Genomic DNA, 19437 nt, shown 5'->3' with positions numbered 1-19437 from the left:
GCCCTGCATGGGTGTGTTGACATATGTTCTCACACTTCTGCCCCATGCCATCCAACCACAGAACCTCCCAACCCTCCTTTCTGACTCATTGCCAGGATTAGTTACTCAGTACATAAATGGCTTTTATGAAAATGGCCTTTATGGAAAAAAAATTAAGCTGAAAAGGATTATAAATAGGAAAGAATGTGCTGACAAGCACAATCCAGTTTGTGAACCTTAGGAAAGCTTACTGTTCACACGCATGCTGAAGAGAAGAAGGGGCTGTCTTTTGTTGCCAACCATTTATGCTGTTTCGAGCCTCTGGAGATGTTTGTCTCTTTGGTTGGATTTTATACACTGATACCCAATGACACCTATGCCAATATAGGAAGAAACATGGGGATGGCAGGGTAGATAGGTCGGTTTGTTGAGAGATTAAAGGTAGAGAAAACTTGAAGTTGAGCGTTGCTATTGAAATAGTCTACACAACCAGGCCTAACCTGTAGTATGTAGTAACCTGTAGTAGGTATAGAATAAAGGTAGCCAGCAAATCGAGGGAATGAATAAATGTTCTGTCTTAGGAGTGCTCAGGTGCACCAAAGTCACATTGTTCTGAAGCAGAACACAGAGGCAAAACAAAGTCAGCTTATTTTCTTGCTTGTTCGCTGCTCTGAAGAAAGTAAATAGAAACTGGGATTGTGGCAATCAGAGGAATCTGGAATGAGAGTCCCACTAATTCTAGATGCTTCTCTTGAGATCGGAATGAAATAACTAGTTGGAAAAGGACGTTCAAATTAAGGTTTGTTTTATTGTGTGTGTGTGTGTGTGTGTGTGTGTGTGTGCATGTGCGTTTCCGTGTGTGTTCTTGGATGTGCACCGTGTGCATACCTCAAGTTTTGAAGTACTGAAGAGGACATTGGATCCCTATATCTGGAGTTATAGGCAGTTGTGATCCACTGTGTGGGTGCTGGGAACCAAACTGGGGTCCTTTGCAAAAGCAGCCACTGCTTTGAGTCACCAAGCCTTCTCTCTAGCAGTGGGGAACACTTTGTGTGTGCTGTGTGTATACTGTTTGGCACAGTGGTCTCATTTGGTATTTTCATTGAGCATGTTTGTGCGAGGTTAATTTTCTTTGAGAGAAGAATTTTGAAACTGTTTGATGTATTTGGTTGCATGTCTCAGAAATGCCCCAGTAAAAGTAACTAAAATGATAATATTGTAGACAACAAGATGTCCCAATAGAGAGGAATCTTCAGGGTTGATCAGTTCAGGTCTCTGTGTTGTCTCCATGTGAATATTCGCCTTAATCATGTCTCCTTGTTGTCCCCTGGATGATCTTTTATTGCCAGGAAGTCAATGTTCACACATGCATTGCTAGTGCTTGGTGAAAGAAATGCTTTGTTAGAGAATAATTTCTTTGACGTTTAATTTATTTGAGCAAATCTAGGACTCCTATACCCTAGCTGCAAGGGAAGCTGAGAAAATAAGCTTTTATCAGAGACTCCTGGCAAGGAAGAACTAAGGAATAAGGAATTAACCAATAGGGTCTTCCTAAGTCCTGTAAGTGCTGGATACAGTGACCCTCAGCAGATTATATCCATGTAATCCAAATGCAAATCTATTTGAATATTCATTGACTTTTCTCTTACAGGCCACTTCTCCCTAAGTAATCTCAGGAATACATTATATGTGACTACATTAAAAAATGTAATGGAAAAGTATATCGAGCTTCTGTTTGACGCATGTGGCATTTGATGTGCTGTTCTCTCTTTTCCTTTCTCAGCACGGTGAACAGTGGAAAGAAGATGCCTGTACCCTGTGCATGTGTGACCAGGGAGAGGTCAGGTGTCACAAACAGGCCTGCCCTCCACTGAATTGCGAAAAGGTATTTGAAAGTGTGTGGCTTGCTCTTCTAAGCTTGATTCTGGGCCATTTTAGAAAGGCATAGTGTTCTGTGTCCTTTGATAGAATCAAAAGCCTAAAAAATGTGGAATGTTATACAAAGATATAAAGGGCCTGCCTCCCGACAGGAGAGCTGAGGTGGGAAATGCTTCCTCCGGGCCAGGAGGGGTTCTGTTACACAAGGCCAGTGTTCTGTGTCTCTCTCCCACCTGATGACTGGAAATTCCATTGTCTCCAAGGTTCTGTCCCTTCCCTCACCGTTCTCTGTCTCTCCAGGGTCAAAGCAGAGCCCGGCCTCACGGGCACTGCTGTGAAGAATGTGTGTCTCCTGCCAGAAGCTGCTCAGCCGGTGGGATCCTGCGATACCCGGATGAAATGTGGAAAGGCTCAGCCTGTGAGTTCTGCGTGTGTGACCAGGGCCAAGTGACCTGCCAGATGGGAGAGTGTGCCAAGGTGGCCTGTGGCCTGGTAAGATGTGACGGCATTTCCATTTGTGTGGTGGCAGCTCCTTCTAGCAGATGGTGGGTGTTCCTTCTTTCCTGGCAGCAGAGGGGATGCCAGGCTGATGGCTCACACTTCCAGGGGCCTCGTCGCACAGAGATGCTGGGGAGGGAAGTGAATGTCACTGATGGTTCCGACCAGCTTGGAGCGGTCCCTAGAGCTTTTGGCTATCAGTGCATCTGGTCAGATTAGAAGAGCGGAGCCAGAGGCGTAAAGGGAAGGACATGATGTGGGACATTAGTCTGTCATTCGGTGCAGCTGGACCTCATCATAGTGGTGGTGGACTGACGTGTTTGGTCTGTAGGTGTGCCCACAGCAGGGCTCTTTCTGCAAGCCCACTGGCTGTGTTTCGTAGAAAACACCCATGAGCCCTCCTGTGGACTGGGAAATAAAATAAAATGTTTTTTCTCCCTCCCTCCCTCCCTCCCTCCCTCCCTCCCTCCCTCCCTCCCTCTCCCCCCCCCCCTCTCTCTCTCTCTCTCTCTCTCTCTCTCTCTCTCTCTCTCTCTCTCTCTCTCTCTCGGAAGGAGTAAGGGGGAGCTCATAAACAATGAACTCTGCTGACCTCTGTTGACTTCTGCTATCCACAGAATTTCTAGCCACTTCTCACATAGCAACCTCTTTCTTGACTTCAGATGTATATTTTAGGGAAATTACATCTCCCCCCATTGAACTCAATTTTGACCCATGACTTTATAAAAGAAGATGCTTTTATAGTTTCCTCCTCCTCTTGCCGCTCCCATCCGCCCCTCCAGTTTCCCTCAGGGTTGTGAACTTGAGGCCTTTACAGAGATCTGAAGCATAGCTGTCAGTGAAGGCATTTTTCCCTCTGGTTTCTCTCCTCCACTTCTCAGCTCCTCCTAGCACTGGGCCTACCGAGGACCAAGCTTCCTAACAAGGCTGTCATTTACAGCTTGTTTTTGACGTTGCCTCCTGAATCTAGATCTTGGCCAAGCTGAAGCATACTTGGGCAGAGAGGGCCTCGCCTTCTCGTAGATGTATTCACCCCCACATACCTTTTCATTTTTTTTCCTGATGTGAGGGGAGCCTGAATGGTTGGAACGTGTTGAGAAGAGGTTCAATGAGGGCCTTCTCCCTTCTCTGCCATCTTCCCTGTAGTGAGGGGCTATGGGCTGCTTTCCTGCAGCCCTGCTCCTGATCGCCGGCTAGCTTGTGCCCCCAAATAATGACACACAAATTGTATTCTTTTAAACACTGCCTGGCCCATTATTTCCAGCCTCTTACTGACATCTTGACTAACCCATATCAAATAATCTGTGTAGCACCACAAAGTGGTGTCTTACCGGGGAAGGATTCTAGTGTACGTCCATCTTGGGCTGGAGCTTCGTTGCATCTGGCCTCTCTCTCAGGAGAGGCACAGTGGTCTGTCTCACTTAGGAGAGGTGTGGCATCTTACTGATCCTTCTACCTCACTTCCTCTTCCTGTTCTGTCTACTCCACCCACCTAAGGGGCGGTCTATCAAATGGGCCAGGCAGTTTCTTTATTAGCCAATGAAATCAACTCAAACAGAAGACTCTCCCACATCATTTCCCCTTTTTCTGTTTAAACAATAAAAGAAAAGCTTTAACTTTAACATAGTAAAATTACATATAACAAAATAGTTATCAAGTAAGAATTAGTTACAATACTTATATCCATTTTATCTTTATCATAACAAAGGAAAACTTTAACTATCTATCCATTCTTCAACTCCATCAAAGACTCCAGAAGGATATAATATTACCTAAGTAAATAAGAAGTAAGCAACTTACAAAACTCTAGAAATGACAGAGACATCTCGCTGCCTGGACAGTCACCCAAAGTTCCTCTGTACCATTGGGGCATCCATCTTCAGCCTTCAGGCCCATAGTTTCCAGCAGACATTTCCATAAAGCAAGAAATTTCAAAGACAGTTCAGTCACTTTCTGCTGTGTCCTGCAGAATGTCTTGCAGACTCTTTCATGAATCAGGAATCCCGAAAGATCATCTCACTTTTAGACAAGTTCAGCAGTCCTCTCTCTGAGGGTTCTCTATGTCCAGTTTATGCAATAGTCCAGGCAAAAGCAGTTTCTTGCCCAAATGGCTATCAAACTCAATAAGGATCCTCTTCGATGCCCATCATCTTCTTGAAGTAGATTGGTGCTGCCAGGAGCAGACATGTCTCATTGTCATGAACAGTCCTAAGTTATTAAAACATCTAAAATGCGATATTCTGTAGTCTTTGAAAGATATGAAGAATGCCTATGTAACTTAAAATATCTCTATATAGCTAGAAAATCTAACTAACATGACTATAAGCTTTACTATTATCGATGATTATCCATTAACAACCTATATTTCTTAATTATACATTACAATTTTAAAGTGAACTATACAATTATAATACCTTAATCAAGATCAGAAATACATATACATATAACAAAACTGACCTTAAATTTAAATCACTAAAGCAAAATCCATATCAATGCAAATTATTCATCTCCATATCATATCCCCCTTTAAATGTAAAAGAACATTTATAAACAATATTTGGGAAAATGGGCGCAGTTATTTCTCTCCAAACTGCTTCCTGCTGAATGGGGACGCTGTTAATTAGGTCTTTCATGGTGTAATCTGTGTGCCAGGTTCATCTCAGTCATCAGTTGGGTGAAGTAATTTTCTGAAGGTGTTCCCAGCAACCTTTCAGGAGGGCGTGGTCTATCATACCATATTGGGATAGAAGCAATCCACAGAGTCTCATTTTCTGTAAAAACAAAAGAAGAATCTCTTTTCCAAAGTATCATATCCTTAGATCCAAATTCTGAAGTCAAGGTATTTTCAAGATATCTTTCTTGGATTAGTTCAGCAGCATTTACAAACAAATATCTTTTAGCAGCTGTTTCTCCTTCCTCAGCATTCAAACAATTCAAAGAGAGCATAATAGTATACAGTATCAAGATTCTCTGTATATTTTCCATCTTTGTGCAGCTTTGTTTTAACCTCTATTTCGTTTATTTTTACTTTTACTTTTTTTGAGACAGGTTCTCTATATATCTTTGGCCTGGGATAACTCTTTAGACCAGGCTGTCCTTGAACTCTCAGAGATCCACTGTCTCTGCTTCCCAAGTGCTGGGATTAAAGGTGTGTGTTACAACACCTTGAACTCACAGAGATCTGTCTGTCTCTGCCTCCCAGGCATTCGGATTAAAGGTGTGTGCTACCACACCTTGAAGTCACAGAGGTCAATCTCTGTCTCCCAAATGTTGGGATTAAAGGTGTGTACCACCACAAAAAACTACTTCCTTCTTTTTAATTTTAAGAACTGTCACCTTTAGCCTGCATATATTTTTAACACATTGTAAACCATTTTGATGTTTTCTTCGACTTTGAATCTTTCTTTTACTGTATATCTCTCTTTTTGTGACCACATGAGTCTTTAATTTACCAAACAATATCGGTAAGACTGAAGCCGTGGCTTTGACAGCTAGATCCAGCCCATTCCTTAGCTTTCCAGCCTCATGGCAGAGGTACCGGCTGTAGCCATGTTTATGGCCACAACTCTATGGCGTTTCATGGTCCCTGCCAGCAAGCAAGCTGCAAAAGTATGTCCACAGACAACACTCAAGTCCTCTCTCTGTAGCCGGCCCTCCTGCCTCAAAGAGTCAGAGTTTGCACTGGCAGGACAGCCCAGAAAGCCGGCATTTTTAAACAGCATAGCTTTTTTTTTTTTTTTGGCTATGGCTGAAAACCGAAAAACACACGTTCAGACCCGAGAAATTGCTGCTACCAAGAAGCCATGCTTTACTCTATTCTTTCCCAAGCTTTCTCAAGCTTTCTGTGGATTCAGTTATCCACGTTGGGTGCCATTCTGTAGTGAGGGGCTATGGGCTGCTTTCCTGCAGCCCTGCTCCTGATCGCCGGCTAGCTTGTGCCCCCAAATAATGACACACAAATTGTATTCTTTTAAACACTGCCTGGCCCATTATTTCCAGCCTCTTACTGACATCTTGACTAACCCATATCAAATAATCTGTGTAGCACCACAAAGTGGTGTCTTACCGGGGAAGGATTCTAGTGTACGTCCATCTTGGGCTGGAGCTTCGTTGCATCTGGCCTCTCTCTCAGGAGAGGCACAGTGGTCTGTCTCACTTAGGAGAGGTGTGGCATCTTACTGATCCTTCTACCTCACTTCCTCTTCCTGTTCTGTCTACTCCACCCACCTAAGGGGCGGTCTATCAAATGGGCCAGGCAGTTTCTTTATTAGCCAATGAAATCAACTCAAACAGAAGACTCTCCCACATCACTTCCCCCTGCATCTGAGGATGCTGGGTTATTCTTCAAGGTTTAGTTTGTTGACTATTCCAGGGTTTTTGAAAAATGTGGAGAGGTGACCCTGGTAGGCTAGGTTTCTCAGACACCGCTGACAGGAGCATAGCTCACTTCCCCTTTGGTAGCACCCATCTATGTGTCTGCTGGCCCACTTGGGGTAGGGTGACACCTTATTGTGGGGGCATAAGCTAGGCTCTCCTTGGGCCTTTAAGGGAAACGAGGAGTGGCTGTTGGAGTTGAGATTGCCTGACTTCTCCAGTCAGTCTCTCATCCTCTGTTGGCCTTGGCCTCATGGATTGAGGATTTGAAGTCTGCAGCCCATTTCTCCAGTCTTTAATCTCTTCCAGAGTGTCCATATACCCCCAATGTGTGTACACTAGTATATTCTAAGATGGAAACACTGCCAGTAGTAAAATTTTAACCAAAATAGAATTGTAGGAAGAAAAAAATACTCCCAGACCTTTTTCAGACACCATAATTCTGAAATTAGCTTTGGTTAATGGTCTCGTTAAGGCCTGGTTATCCTAATAGCTTCTTAATTTCTGCTTTGCTTGTATCACTGGTGATAAAAAGATGAAAAAGGCATACCATGACCTTGAGAGTTCCTGGGATTTCTGGGAAACCAGACACATAAACAGAAATGATTCTACACTGAGGTCTGCAGGAGCTCCGAGGATTATGGAAATATGAATTAAATGCCGTCCGAGCTCCTGAGGGAAATGCCTGTGAAGGAGCCAGCACTGCTAGTACTTTCTTCCAGCCCGCCCTGTGCTCTGCTCCCCTCTCAGATATATCAAGGTCATTTGACTTCTATTCTTGGAGGCCAAGGTGCATTGGATACTAGTCACACATCTTCACGAAGCTGCAGAGACGTCACTTTCTACTGGTGACAGTCACACAGGCTCCCACCTGTCACTTATTACCAGATCCCTTAGCAGCAATGCTCTGAGTCGCCTTGAAATCAACGTGCAGTGTTTCTTTGTTTAAAAAGGAGGAAATGGCATGTTCTTTGTCTCTGATGTTATTCAATAAAGTCCCTAGACACTGAAACGTAAATTGATCAGCGGTAGACTAACACGGTATGATTGATTTCGTATTTCCAGATATTATAGTGTCTTTGAACATAAATTCAGATGAAGATATCACATTATTTCTTTCTTCTTAAAAGGACCTATGGTATACAGGTGAAAGGTGCTGTATGGGGAGGAACGGGCTTGTAACACAACCCACTGAAGAGGGAAGGTGTGCATTACTGGGGGGCCTTTCCTTCCCTCCCATTGGAGGCCATCCTGGTCTGATGGGCGTTAGATTGACTTCCAGGGTCGTCCTTTCATTGGGCATAGATAGCCAGTGGAGGAGGTCTAACAGATTTGATATTGAGAGCCCACTTAAAAATGAAGTGAATGAGTTTGTTTCACAATTCAGTTCTGTTCAAAGCAGAAGTCAAATGCTAGTTGGCGGGTTCCTCACAGCAGTAAGCTGAAGTGTTTGGGGACAGCCGGGCTTCTATAAATAGTAAATCTGTTTAGACCCACCTACGTCACCCAAACTGAATCCTTGTTCCCCAGGAGCAGGACTTTTTGGTATTTACTGTCCTGTGCAAAGGCTCAGAAAGGCTGCCTCCTCGATATGGGATGTGGGAGCTCCCAAGCTCTGCCAGGCCTTTTCTTTTTAATACAAGTACACACTCTGTCTTGCTTCAAAATATTGTTTTAAGCAACTTAGATTACACGCATATAAACCCTCTTATATGCTTTGAAAGTAAATTTCAATCTGATTCTCCGAGATGCCATCACTGCAGCTGATTGTTTGTGTTTCTGGAAAACAATTTATATGTAAATACGCCCGATCCCTATGGCACCGGCTGCTCTGTTGGCCTCTGACTAGTGTGAAGTTTAATGGACAGCGATCCATACAGCTCCCCTCTTTTTCCAATAACTTCTAGGAATTGTAAAATGTTACAACCATTCTTACAATTTTGTGTTTGTTTTAGAAATTTATGTTTACCTTCATTAAAAAGGAAGAGAGCCTAAAAATCTTAATGCTGCAATCCAAGGACAACTAATGCTTTTACATTGTATTTTTCTTTAGTAGAGCCTTTTAAACATAAACCACCCTTGTTTAATATGAGTATTTAGTTTTACAGGGCTGTTTCTATTTAATATGGTTTCTATACTTTTAAATATAATATAGAGCCCCCAAGCTGAATATTAAATATTTAAAGAAACAGTATCATTCAATAGAAACTAAATGAGTCTTTAGAAAGTAGACACTGCTTTGACAAACACTCCAGCCTGCCAGTGTTAGGTGTTATTGTTTACATAGACAAAATTTCAAATGAAATTTGTGATTTTGTAGCCTATTCCCTGGAACGTGGGGTTGCAGTGCAATTTAAACTTTCTAATCTACAGAATTGAGAATCATTTCGATTTTTTTTAAGCATCAAGCATTTATTATTTGGTAATAAAAATAAGTTGAAATTATTAAAGTGGGAAGATCCTGTAAGCAAACATCCATCTTCGGAATGTGGCATTTCCCTTTCTCCTCCTATAATTAAAAAGAAAATTAGCTGTAAGTGGGCTAACACTAAGAATTTCAGAATGATGAATAAAACTTCCTCTTCTGCTACTTAATTTATGCCTGAGCCTGCATCTGTGCATAAAAGGACCCATCTGATTTGGTATTCAAATACCGGCTTGATTTGCATGCTGCTGTTGACACTAAGGTTGGGAGTTCACACTGTATAGATGGGAGCTAGCTGGCTCCTTCTGCCACTCATCTTTGCTGTGCTATGACGTTGCCTTGACCGCTCTTGTTACGCATGTGAGCTGCTGGTCACGGGTAGGTCAGTAATTATGGCACGGGAGAACAGGGCACACGCCCATATCATCAGAACGAGGGAGAACAAGCCCTTGGAGAGTGCGACGGGATGCGAGGAGCTGTCCCAGAGGAAGCTAACTGGGGTGGGCGTAGGGTGTGGGAGGTGATGGGGTTGTGGTGGGGGGCACACCCAAGTAAGCAGTGGGCTGAAGCCGGGAGTACGTGGAGCTTCTCATTCCAGTCAGGAACCCAGCTGCTTCTCAATTTAGCCCTGCTACCTAGAGATGTTAATTTGATGTGTACCGCTGCAACTCTTATTCCTACAGGGTGAAGAATTAGTTCACATAGAGGGAAAGTGCTGCCCAGAATGCATTTCAAGGAAGGGTTATTGTGTTTATGAACAGAAGGCAGAAATTGTGAGTATCGGGTTAATAACAAAAGACTATTAAAATTAATAGATCAAAATTAACTTAATAAGGAGATCTTTATTACCTCCCAGTTTTTTTAGATCTATTCTTTTGTTCAGCAAACTATATATATATATATATATATATATATATATATATATATACATATATATATATATATACATGCAAAGAATGTGCTAGGCATTGGGGATAGGAGGACTGAGAGCAGCGGATGGTGTCTTTTCTCATGGTGGAAGGTACTTTGTAGTGTAAGAAAATAGACATACAGACAGACACATACACATACACACACACACACACAGAGGCAGGGTTCTGTTGAGCACTTCAGTTACTGAGCTGTGGTGAAGGATCGTTTCTTCTCCTTAAGATGAGTGGGGAAGTCTTTTGTGCCGAGAAATCTAATCAGGGTGGGGTGGAGGTGCGAGAAAGAGTCACGTGGCTATCTGGGGACAGACCAGCAGGAGAGACCACAAATGCAAAGGCATGGAGGCAGGTGCCTGTTTGGCATGTTAGGAGATTGCAGGACTGGTTAAGGCTGGAAGAAAGGGGATGGGAGAGGAGCTAGGAGATGAGGGCTAGTAGGAGTCTAGAAGGTTCTGTACTTCAAGACAGCTGGGAGGTTCCTGAGAGCTTGGAGCCCTGCAGTCATGATCTAACTTCGAAAGGATCAGACTGCCAGTGTTGGAAGATGTTTTTAATTGTCCAGATCAGCAGTTCTCAACCTGTGGGTCATGATCAGAAATCCTGGATATCCGGTAGTTACATTATGATTCATAACAGTGAAATGATACACTTGCAAAATTACAGTTATGAATTAGCAACAAAATAATTTGTGATTGGGGTCAGGACAACATGAGGAACTGCGTTTAAGGGTCACAGCGTTAGGAAAGTTGAGAACAACTGCTCTCCGTGAAGGTTGCCAGTGGCTTGGTTTAAGGATGTACTAAATAATGGCCAGTCCCTAAATTCACTTTGCAGATAGAAATGGCAGCATTTGGTGAAAGCAAGGTGGTTCGGTGGGTAAACGGGTTTGGTGTGTAAGCCTGACAACCCGAGTTAAGTTCCGGGACTGACACCCAAAGTTGTCCAGAGACCTGCACATAAGCACTGTGTTGTATATACACCACACACACACACACACACACACACACACACACACACACACACCAACACTCCCCAAGTGTACATAAAAATAAAAGACGTGGCAGGATTTTGATGGATTGGATGTGGGGTGAAACTCCACTTGCTAAAGATTCATTTCTTGGCAAGGAAAGAGATTGCCTTGATCCTTTTCAATTTGCCTTACATTCACACATGCGTGCACAGGCATGTGGAACCAGAAGTCAGTCTCGGGTGGCATTCCTCAGATGACACACACCTTGGGTTTCTCACCATATGGAATTCACCAAATAGGGTAGGCCGGCTGGCCAATGAGCTTCAGGGATCTGCTTGTCTCTGCAAGCATGTGATCCACCCAGCTTCTTCACGTGGGTGCTGGGGTTCAAACTCAAGGCCTCATGCTTATGTGGGAAACACTTTACCATCTGAGTCGTCTCTCCAGCCCTGCCCTGGTTTTCAGGCTCATATTTTTCTTATGGCTTTTGGGATTTTGACAGATTTGTTGTGTTTTTAAACTTATATCCATCGATCATCAACACAGTGCTCTCACTGGCCAATCAGAATAGGTTGGAAAGACTTGGCAGTCATTGCTTGGCTTGTAAACTGACAGCTCTCGGTTGCATCCGTCAATGTGCCAATGCTTCTGTATAGTCTCAGAGGTAACAGTGTAAGGTCAGCAAGGCAGGCTGTAAGTTCAGATGCCTCCTATGCCACACACTGTGATCCTCAGCAGAATCCTTACCCTCCTTATATAGTGAGGATAAAAATGACACTCCCCTCCTGGCCTATTCAGACGATAGGTGCAAAGCACTGAGAGCAGCCGGCTGCTTCTCTTCAGTTGAAAACATTGATAATTTTAGAATGTTGTTATCACCTTGTCTCATGGGGATATTTATTCATCCTTATTATTCTAAGAATTTAGGAACTTAATGCTTCTCTATAAATGTTGAATTTGTGTTTTTTTTTTCATAATATCAGTCCATCCACCTCATTTTTGGAAATAATTTAAACCGAATGGAATTAAAGAAAACTAAGTGTTAGAAATAAAAAATGAATCTCCATAGTAGTCCCGGTACCATAAAAATTCCAAGTGTTCCACTTACAAGTTTAGAGTTCTTCACCTCATATCCCTGTATGCAGAGGGGCATTGAACCCGTGTGCTCATGTACAAAGCATGAATAAGAACAGCCAATATGCCAGCCTACTGTCCTCACCCCAGTTGGGATGTTTTCCAAGCTTTCTAGGTAGACAGATTTTATTTCTATTCATACAAAGTGAATAAAGTTGCATGCTGCTTGGTGGCAATGGATAGCTGCTAATGGAAAAATTGTCCTAATGATGTTTCTAATGGGATCCTAAATACATTTCTCTTTCTTTCTAGATGTCTTCAAATGCAAGTGAAGTTAAGCATATTCCAGTAAGTATGGATTTTTAATTCGTGCACAAATCCTTACAGAATTGTTTTAAGTAATGACTTATATGAATTTACCATGGGGGACTTGGTGTCTTAGCATTTTCCATAGCTATGTTTGCTGATACTATGGTTGGAAACTAACGGTGTTAACAAAACCCGAGAATTCTATACACTAAGTTTGGCTCGTTTCTTTTGCTTATTTGTCTATAATTGATAATTACATTTCACTAACCACGGGCACCTACACACATCCTTTCCCTTCTTCTGGTGATTTTCTCCAGCCTAGACTAGACAGATTGTTCTCTGAGGGAACTCTGTGAATGGTGCCATCTTGAAAGAAGAGCTTCTTGAGATGGTGAAGGGTCATTCCCCAAGCAGCTGGGCTTTCCTTCTTTAGTTTGTTAGCTACTCAGTGCTGTGTGTCTTCTCTTAAAGGCAAAGTGCATGTTTATTGCTGCCAGCAAGCTTCTCATCTTCAGCGTTAGCAGATAAGCGTCTATGAACCCAAGCCGAATATGACCGCTTCCTTCTCATGACTGTGCGCTTCAGTTGTCTGATGTTTTTCCATTCGCTTTGATAAATACCGTCAAGTTCATGACTAGCGATAGCTTAGTTAGCTCAGCAAACATTTTATCAAGACTTTTATTTTACAATCTACTCTCCTATTTTCTCATCTTTCCTCTCTGATCAATGCAGGGCAGCCTGTGAAGGGGCCGTGGTCTCATTCCAATTTCCAGGGTCAGTGGATTGTCAAGGAAATCACTCCTAGCCTCAGAATAGATCCTCTGTCAGACTATTCATGCATATCACCATAATTTGCTTGGCCAGAAGGGATATTTTAAGTAGAGTGATCTCCTGGCTCATCTGTAACCCACAAAAAATGGACGTGAAGAAGCTTTAATTTTGAGAATACAATGACTTTCTTGTTATTCTGACTGTAGTAACCATAAGGAAATGCAGGGTTTGAACCAAGTGAGATTGTGTTTAATGGAGCCACTAACCACTAGGTACATCAGGCAACGGTAATGCCCCCTGGTGGGTTTTGTTTAGGCTTTGGGGCTGAAATGTGTTGAAAAACACATCTTAAATTCTTCTTACCTATTATGCTTGCCCAAAGGTACCTCACAGTTTATCTCCCGAGTGTGCTTAAAATCTTCCCATTGATGCGCACATTAAAAGAAACCAATTAAAAATGAAGGAGAAGCATTGTGTTCGTTAAATGTCTTTTTGTCTGATGGCATGGTTGGGAGGGCAGGTGCTGATGGCGTGCCTCTACTGGCCCCTGTGGAAGCTTGTTGTTCTGCCTCAGGAGTTTCTATTTTGAATCTCTGCACCCTGTCACTATCTCCACTGTCCCCCACAGGACGGGGAGAAGTGGGAAGAAGGCCCTTGCAAGGTCTGTGAATGCCAGCAGGCTCAGGTCACGTGCTATGAGCCATCCTGCCCACCATGTCCAGTGGCCACCCTAGCCCTGGTGGTGAAGGGACGGTGCTGCCCGGACTGCACACCTGGTAGGTACATGTCCCATTTATTCCCGCTGAGGTGATTTTTTTTCCTGTCAAGAAAATTCAGATATATTCTTGGTTTTCTTCCCATTTCTTTTTAGTTGCTCAAGTTTGGGAGTTTGTTGTTTTCTTAATTTTTTGGACAAATTATTGTTATTATTAATCTTTACAGAATTCATCTGGCTGGAACCATATAACTTTGGGCAAGTCATTGTTTCTCCCAATGTTTTAGTCTGTTTGTTTTTTAATTATTAAAGATGCCTTCTTTATCTTAAAAAAAAACTTTTATACTAGTCCAGGCCTATCTGCCCTCTGCTGCTGAAAAGATAAGAATAGTTCTACAAAATTTGTCAGATGTTTTCTTTCTTATTTATTTTTTAAGGTAACTGTGAAACAGATGGCTCTTTTTTCAGTTCTCAACTGAGGTTTTAAAGTTTCAAGACTCATTAATTTCTTCCAAAAGAAAATTTTATCTACATGTCTTGCAGTTGTGTTGTTAAGTCACCTGGGGTTGAATTAGTTCCGGTTAGTCGTCGCTGGCAGGCGCTGCAAAGGCCCCAGCTCAGCACTGAGTTTCCCCTTGCACAGCCCCTTCTCAGAGACGAGTGGCTTTCTGCCCATTTGTATTTCCTAATTAATTGTTTCCGTCTGTGAGCTACAGGTTCCCACGCTGGCGTCTGCTCACACCAGCACCTTGTTTTGGCTAATCAGAGTTTCACTGGAGACTGTATCCAGGGGAAAGGAGCGGAACTTCATATTTAATTATGGTGCCTTTGCCAAAGTGGCTCTCTGGGCTTTGCAAACCAAATATTTAGCATGCCATGTATGATAACACTCACAGAAATCAGGGTCTTGAAAACTTTAAAACCCCCCAAACAGCCCTGTGATGACCATTTCCCCTGAGATGGATGCCACTCCCGACAAGTGTGAACGAGATTCAAGATTTTGAAGAAAAAGAAGAAAACTGGCAATGTTTGCTATGCACTATTTTTAGGACTTACGGACTATATGTCTGAAGTCTCCAGGATTCAAAAGAGCCCCTTTGATGCTATGGTGACCGAGTCCCATAACTAGGAGGCAGTTCTGTTATTCTCTAGAGTCGGTGCAGCAGCAGAACGTGAAGGAGCCCGTTCCTTCAACACAGTTGATTGGAGATTCTAGAAGATTGGTGTTTCAGACAGCGTAGGTCATGGAATCTCGCGTCAATGTGTGTTGTTGCTCTGTGGGATCATTTTGCACCTAGGGTCTATTGTTCTCTGTCCTTCATATTCCATATAATGTTGGCATCCTGTGGGCTTTTCAAGAGACTGTGGTCTTTTTTTTTTTTTTAACTGAATTCTCTTCATTGTTCTTGGTTTTAGTTCATTGCCACTCGGACTGCTTGACCTGCTCTCACTCTCCAGACCACTGTGACCTCTGCCAGGATCCCACAAAGCTGCTGCAGAACGGGCGTTGTGTGCACAGCTGTGGGCTGGGCTTTTATCAAGCAGGCGGTGTCTGTTTAGGTATGGCAACCCAGAGGTAGGGTTATATAGGGTTATAGAGATTGTCAGTGGGGTTCATTCTGCAGCTGAGCCACAGTATTGTTACAGAAGGGACCACAACGCAGGTAAATAGCCATCTGAAAGTTACAACTTATCGGTGCCTTGGCCTCATTACCTTCAGATTTCTTTCTTGTGACATTTTATAGATGCTTCAATATTTCATGGAAGGTGGGGGATATGGGTACCAGATGACTGCTAATGGTCACACTGATTATTTTTATTTGGAAGACTTAAAAGATAGTAACATCCAGATGCTTGCTGTCGTTTACTAAAATGCTCAGTTAATCCAAAGTGGAAATTTTCGAACTGATGTTGATCTTCAAGGTCATTTACTAGAAGTTGCCAATTCTACCCTCCAGGATCCAGTGGGCCAGACAGAATTTGTTGTCTTGTTCCATGTCACACAGATAACTTCCATGTCACACAGATAACTACTAATGGAGCTTATCTTTAGAAATTATCAGAGGATTCAGAATGAGTTCAGCTGCCCTACAGAATTTCTGTGCATCTGAGACATCTTACCTAGGAAAGCTCGGCTTGGTTGAGGTCAGAGCCTATTGTCACCTTTACCTCTGATTTGTAAAGTTAGAAACCCATTTACTGGTCTATGCCCTGGCTGTGAATAGTTAATTTCCTGGTTCCCTCAGAAGGTAGTGACGAGGATTAAGCGAGTGAACATTGTTAAGTGTGTTGTAGAGTCCCTAGGAGACAGATGATTCTTATTAAGGACTAGCTATTTTCATCACTATTATTTTAATTATTTTCTTTTTCTTTCTTGATTTATAGTCTTCATTCTTTTTGAAGGGTGTTTAGGGACATCCTTAGAAAACAAGTTGGATAATAAAGGTATTAAGGACTATTAGAGAAGTAGAAAGGACCAAGGCTTTTGAGCCAGACTGCCTGGTTTCAAATGCCAGTATCTGGTGGCTTTGGGCAGGCTATTTAATCTCTGGCGCTGGTCTCTCGTATGTAAAATTGGGATTAATCATGCCTACTTCGTAGTGGTGTTGTGCAGATTAAAGCGTCCATATCTACAAAACCATTGCAAAGTGCCTGGCATGAGCTATTTAGTCTAAAGAATTGTTTATGACCCAGAGCTTCAGGATTGGGGTCTGTGAGAGTCAGTCTGGAAGTGGTGCATTCCAGCTAACCTCAGGTCTTGCTTTTTCTTCTCCACCTTGTCTGGGGGAAGCCTGCCAGCCCCAGTGCTCCGCGTGCACCAGTGGACTGGAGTGTTCATCTTGCCTGCCTCCTCTGCTGATGAAGCAGGGACAGTGTGTGTCTACCTGTGGGGACGGCTTCTACCAAGACCGCCACTCCTGTGCAGGTAAACACTGGCTGGGCTCTAGGTGGGTGTGCTACAGACAGCTGCCACAGCCCCAGCCTGTCATAAACTGGAGGCTGACAGCAGCTGTGATCAAGTTACTCGAATAGGAGGTGTGCTTTGGTTCAGTTAGGGTTTGTCCCCTGCCTTAATTAGGATTTTCTGTTGCTGTAATAAAATATCACGACCAAAAGCAACTTGTGGGAGAGGAGTGTTCACCTCACCTTACACTTTGTACTTACAGTCCTTTATGACAGGAATCCAAGGAAGGAACCTGGAGACAGGAAGTGAATGAAGCCAAAGCCATGGAGGCGTGATGCTTACTAGCTTGCTCTTGATAGTTTGCTCAGCCTGCTTTCTTATCCAACCCAGGACAGAGAAGGCACCAACGACAGTGGCCTGGGCCTTCCTACATCAATCATTAATCTAAATAATACAGCCAGAGGCTTGCTCATTGACCAATCTTGCAGGGATAGTTTTTTTTTCAACAGAGGCGCCCTTTTCCTAAATGACTCTAGCCTTGCTATATTCTGCCCTGCCATAGGCCAAAGCAACTTCTTTATTAACCAATGGTAATAAAACATATTCACATCATATAGAGGGTAATTCTACCTCAACTAACTTGTGACATGTGACAGAATCTGACCAGGACATTCCCCAGGCGTTCATATGGTGCGGGTTTGTTTCTTTATGGAGTCTTGTCCGTGTAGTAAACTTTAAGAGCTGGTGCCAAGGGGAGGATCTTTTAATTAGCTGGAAGCACGTGAATGTATTGTTGCTGGCTCTGTGGATTTCTAGGTTTTGTGGGACTAGGATAGTAGTCGAGCAGGCTGTTTCAAGTGGGGCCATTGTTTGCTCACCCTCTTCTGTGTGCAGCTGATATCTTTAAGATACAGTTCAAATACTTAATACTGGAATCTCATCCAGAGGGAAGAGTAGTCACACTATAATTTGATTTATTTATGCTTAACCAATTTTTGAATAATGTTTGGAATCATAAATGTAAGTTAAAATGTGCCAAATTTTTCATGTTAATTTTGGGTTGTTTAATCATTTATTTTTGAGACAAGATCTCACTGTTTAGCCCCAGCTAGCCCTGTAATTTCAGTCTGCCTGCCTCAGCCTCCTGAGTGCTAAGAATATAAGTATGTACCACTACACTTGTTTCTAAAACTCTTTTAATTGCAGAAGTGGGAGAAGAGGGTAGTTGAGAAAGAAATGCAGAGATCAGAGAATGGAGATCATCTTTGGAAGGAAATAGGTCTATGTACTTTGACCCCAAAGCTAGGTGTGTGGTATCAGGTTAATATGAAAGGTGGGGTGGAAAAAGGAGACTGTGGTTGCTGCCCTCTGCAGCTCCAGGGAGAAGAGGTGAATATGTGATGAATATTGGAAGATAGGCCATTCTGTGACACAGCTGGAATCTTCCATCTGGTCTCCATGCCCTTGGTTAGCATGGAGAAGTGTTAAGAAGAATAAATACATGTCATTCATCAGTTACGTGGGATGAAGTAGCTCCCATGCCTTGTGTAGGTACTATGTGGAAGTGGCTGCTGGCTCCCTCTGTCTCAAGCTGTGGAAAGAGTCCAAATCCATGGAACTGAGGAAATGATTCAAATGAAAGGCTAGAACTATCTGTACCCATGGTGTGATATGAGAGCCCAAGGCCCGTTCAGTAACCAACCAATCACATGGAATATGGAGTGCAGGGTAGCTTCAGTCTGGTCTAGGGGCTCTTTTTGTGGTCCAAGTTGCATGCCTTCTCCACCTCTGTTTCTTCAGCCTGAAGGGCTACCACATTTGTTGAGCAAGTGTTAAATAAAATGTTCTTGAAATGGACAGTTCTTGAAGGACCAGTGTTTTCATAAATGTCTTAGCCATAAAAGATAGGGAAACAAAACCAAGCAGAAACCAAAAATCAAGGCCTCTTGTGTTTGCATCTCATCATGTTTTGTTTTACCTGATGTCTTAGAACAGGCTCAAAGTGGGCAGTGAAAACAGCCTTACAAGTATTTAATGACTGCAATTTAGGGAAACAGCTGAAATTTCAATTAGATGAAATTATTGAATAGATTCCCTTTCTTTCTCTTGTTAACATCAAAGAGACCTCCTGCTAGCATGTCTATGACACATGTCCACTAGAAGAAAGTTAAGGTCCTACCTCACCTCCTAACACACACACACACACACACACACACACACACACACACACACACACAAACGCGCGCGCACACACACACGCACACTTATGCACACACTGATTCATACACACACACATACAGACAGACACACACTCATTTACATGAACATACATGCAAACATACACAGACACACACTCATTCACACATGCATACATGCAAATAAACATTCACATACATACAAACAAACACACACACCACTTACATATTTTTCCCTTCTTCTCTTTGGTCATTTCCCCCGTCGTGCTCACTGTTTTAATTGGTGGTACTCATACTGGGTTAGGGCATTTTGAAGTAGGTAATGTTTCATTTGATTACTGGTTTACATAACTGCCTGCTTCACATTCCGTCCACAAATCCTCGTGCAAACGCCTGTGGTAGAAAGTTGCTGGGA

At 42.9% G+C, this 19437-nt stretch overlaps 1 protein-coding gene across 1 annotated transcript in view; it reads left to right on the top strand.

Moving 5' to 3' along the window:
* Positions 1-19437, top strand: part of Fras1 (Fraser extracellular matrix complex subunit 1) — a 403170-nt gene that overhangs the window by 174691 nt on the left and 209042 nt on the right. The window contains exons 8-14 of the mRNA XM_038339383.1: positions 1763-1864; positions 2158-2349; positions 9838-9927; positions 12440-12475; positions 13836-13983; positions 15339-15482; positions 16714-16848. Of these exons, the coding sequence (XP_038195311.1) occupies positions 1763-1864; positions 2158-2349; positions 9838-9927; positions 12440-12475; positions 13836-13983; positions 15339-15482; positions 16714-16848 (847 nt within the window). The remainder of the gene's footprint in view (positions 1-1762; positions 1865-2157; positions 2350-9837; positions 9928-12439; positions 12476-13835; positions 13984-15338; positions 15483-16713; positions 16849-19437) is intronic.

The sequence above is a fragment of the Arvicola amphibius genome, chromosome 1, assembly GCF_903992535.2.
Source record: "Arvicola amphibius chromosome 1, mArvAmp1.2, whole genome shotgun sequence".
NCBI lineage: Eukaryota > Metazoa > Chordata > Mammalia > Rodentia > Cricetidae > Arvicola > Arvicola amphibius.
Note: the sequence above shows the minus strand (reverse complement) of the source record. Positions and strands in the feature narration are given on the sequence as shown.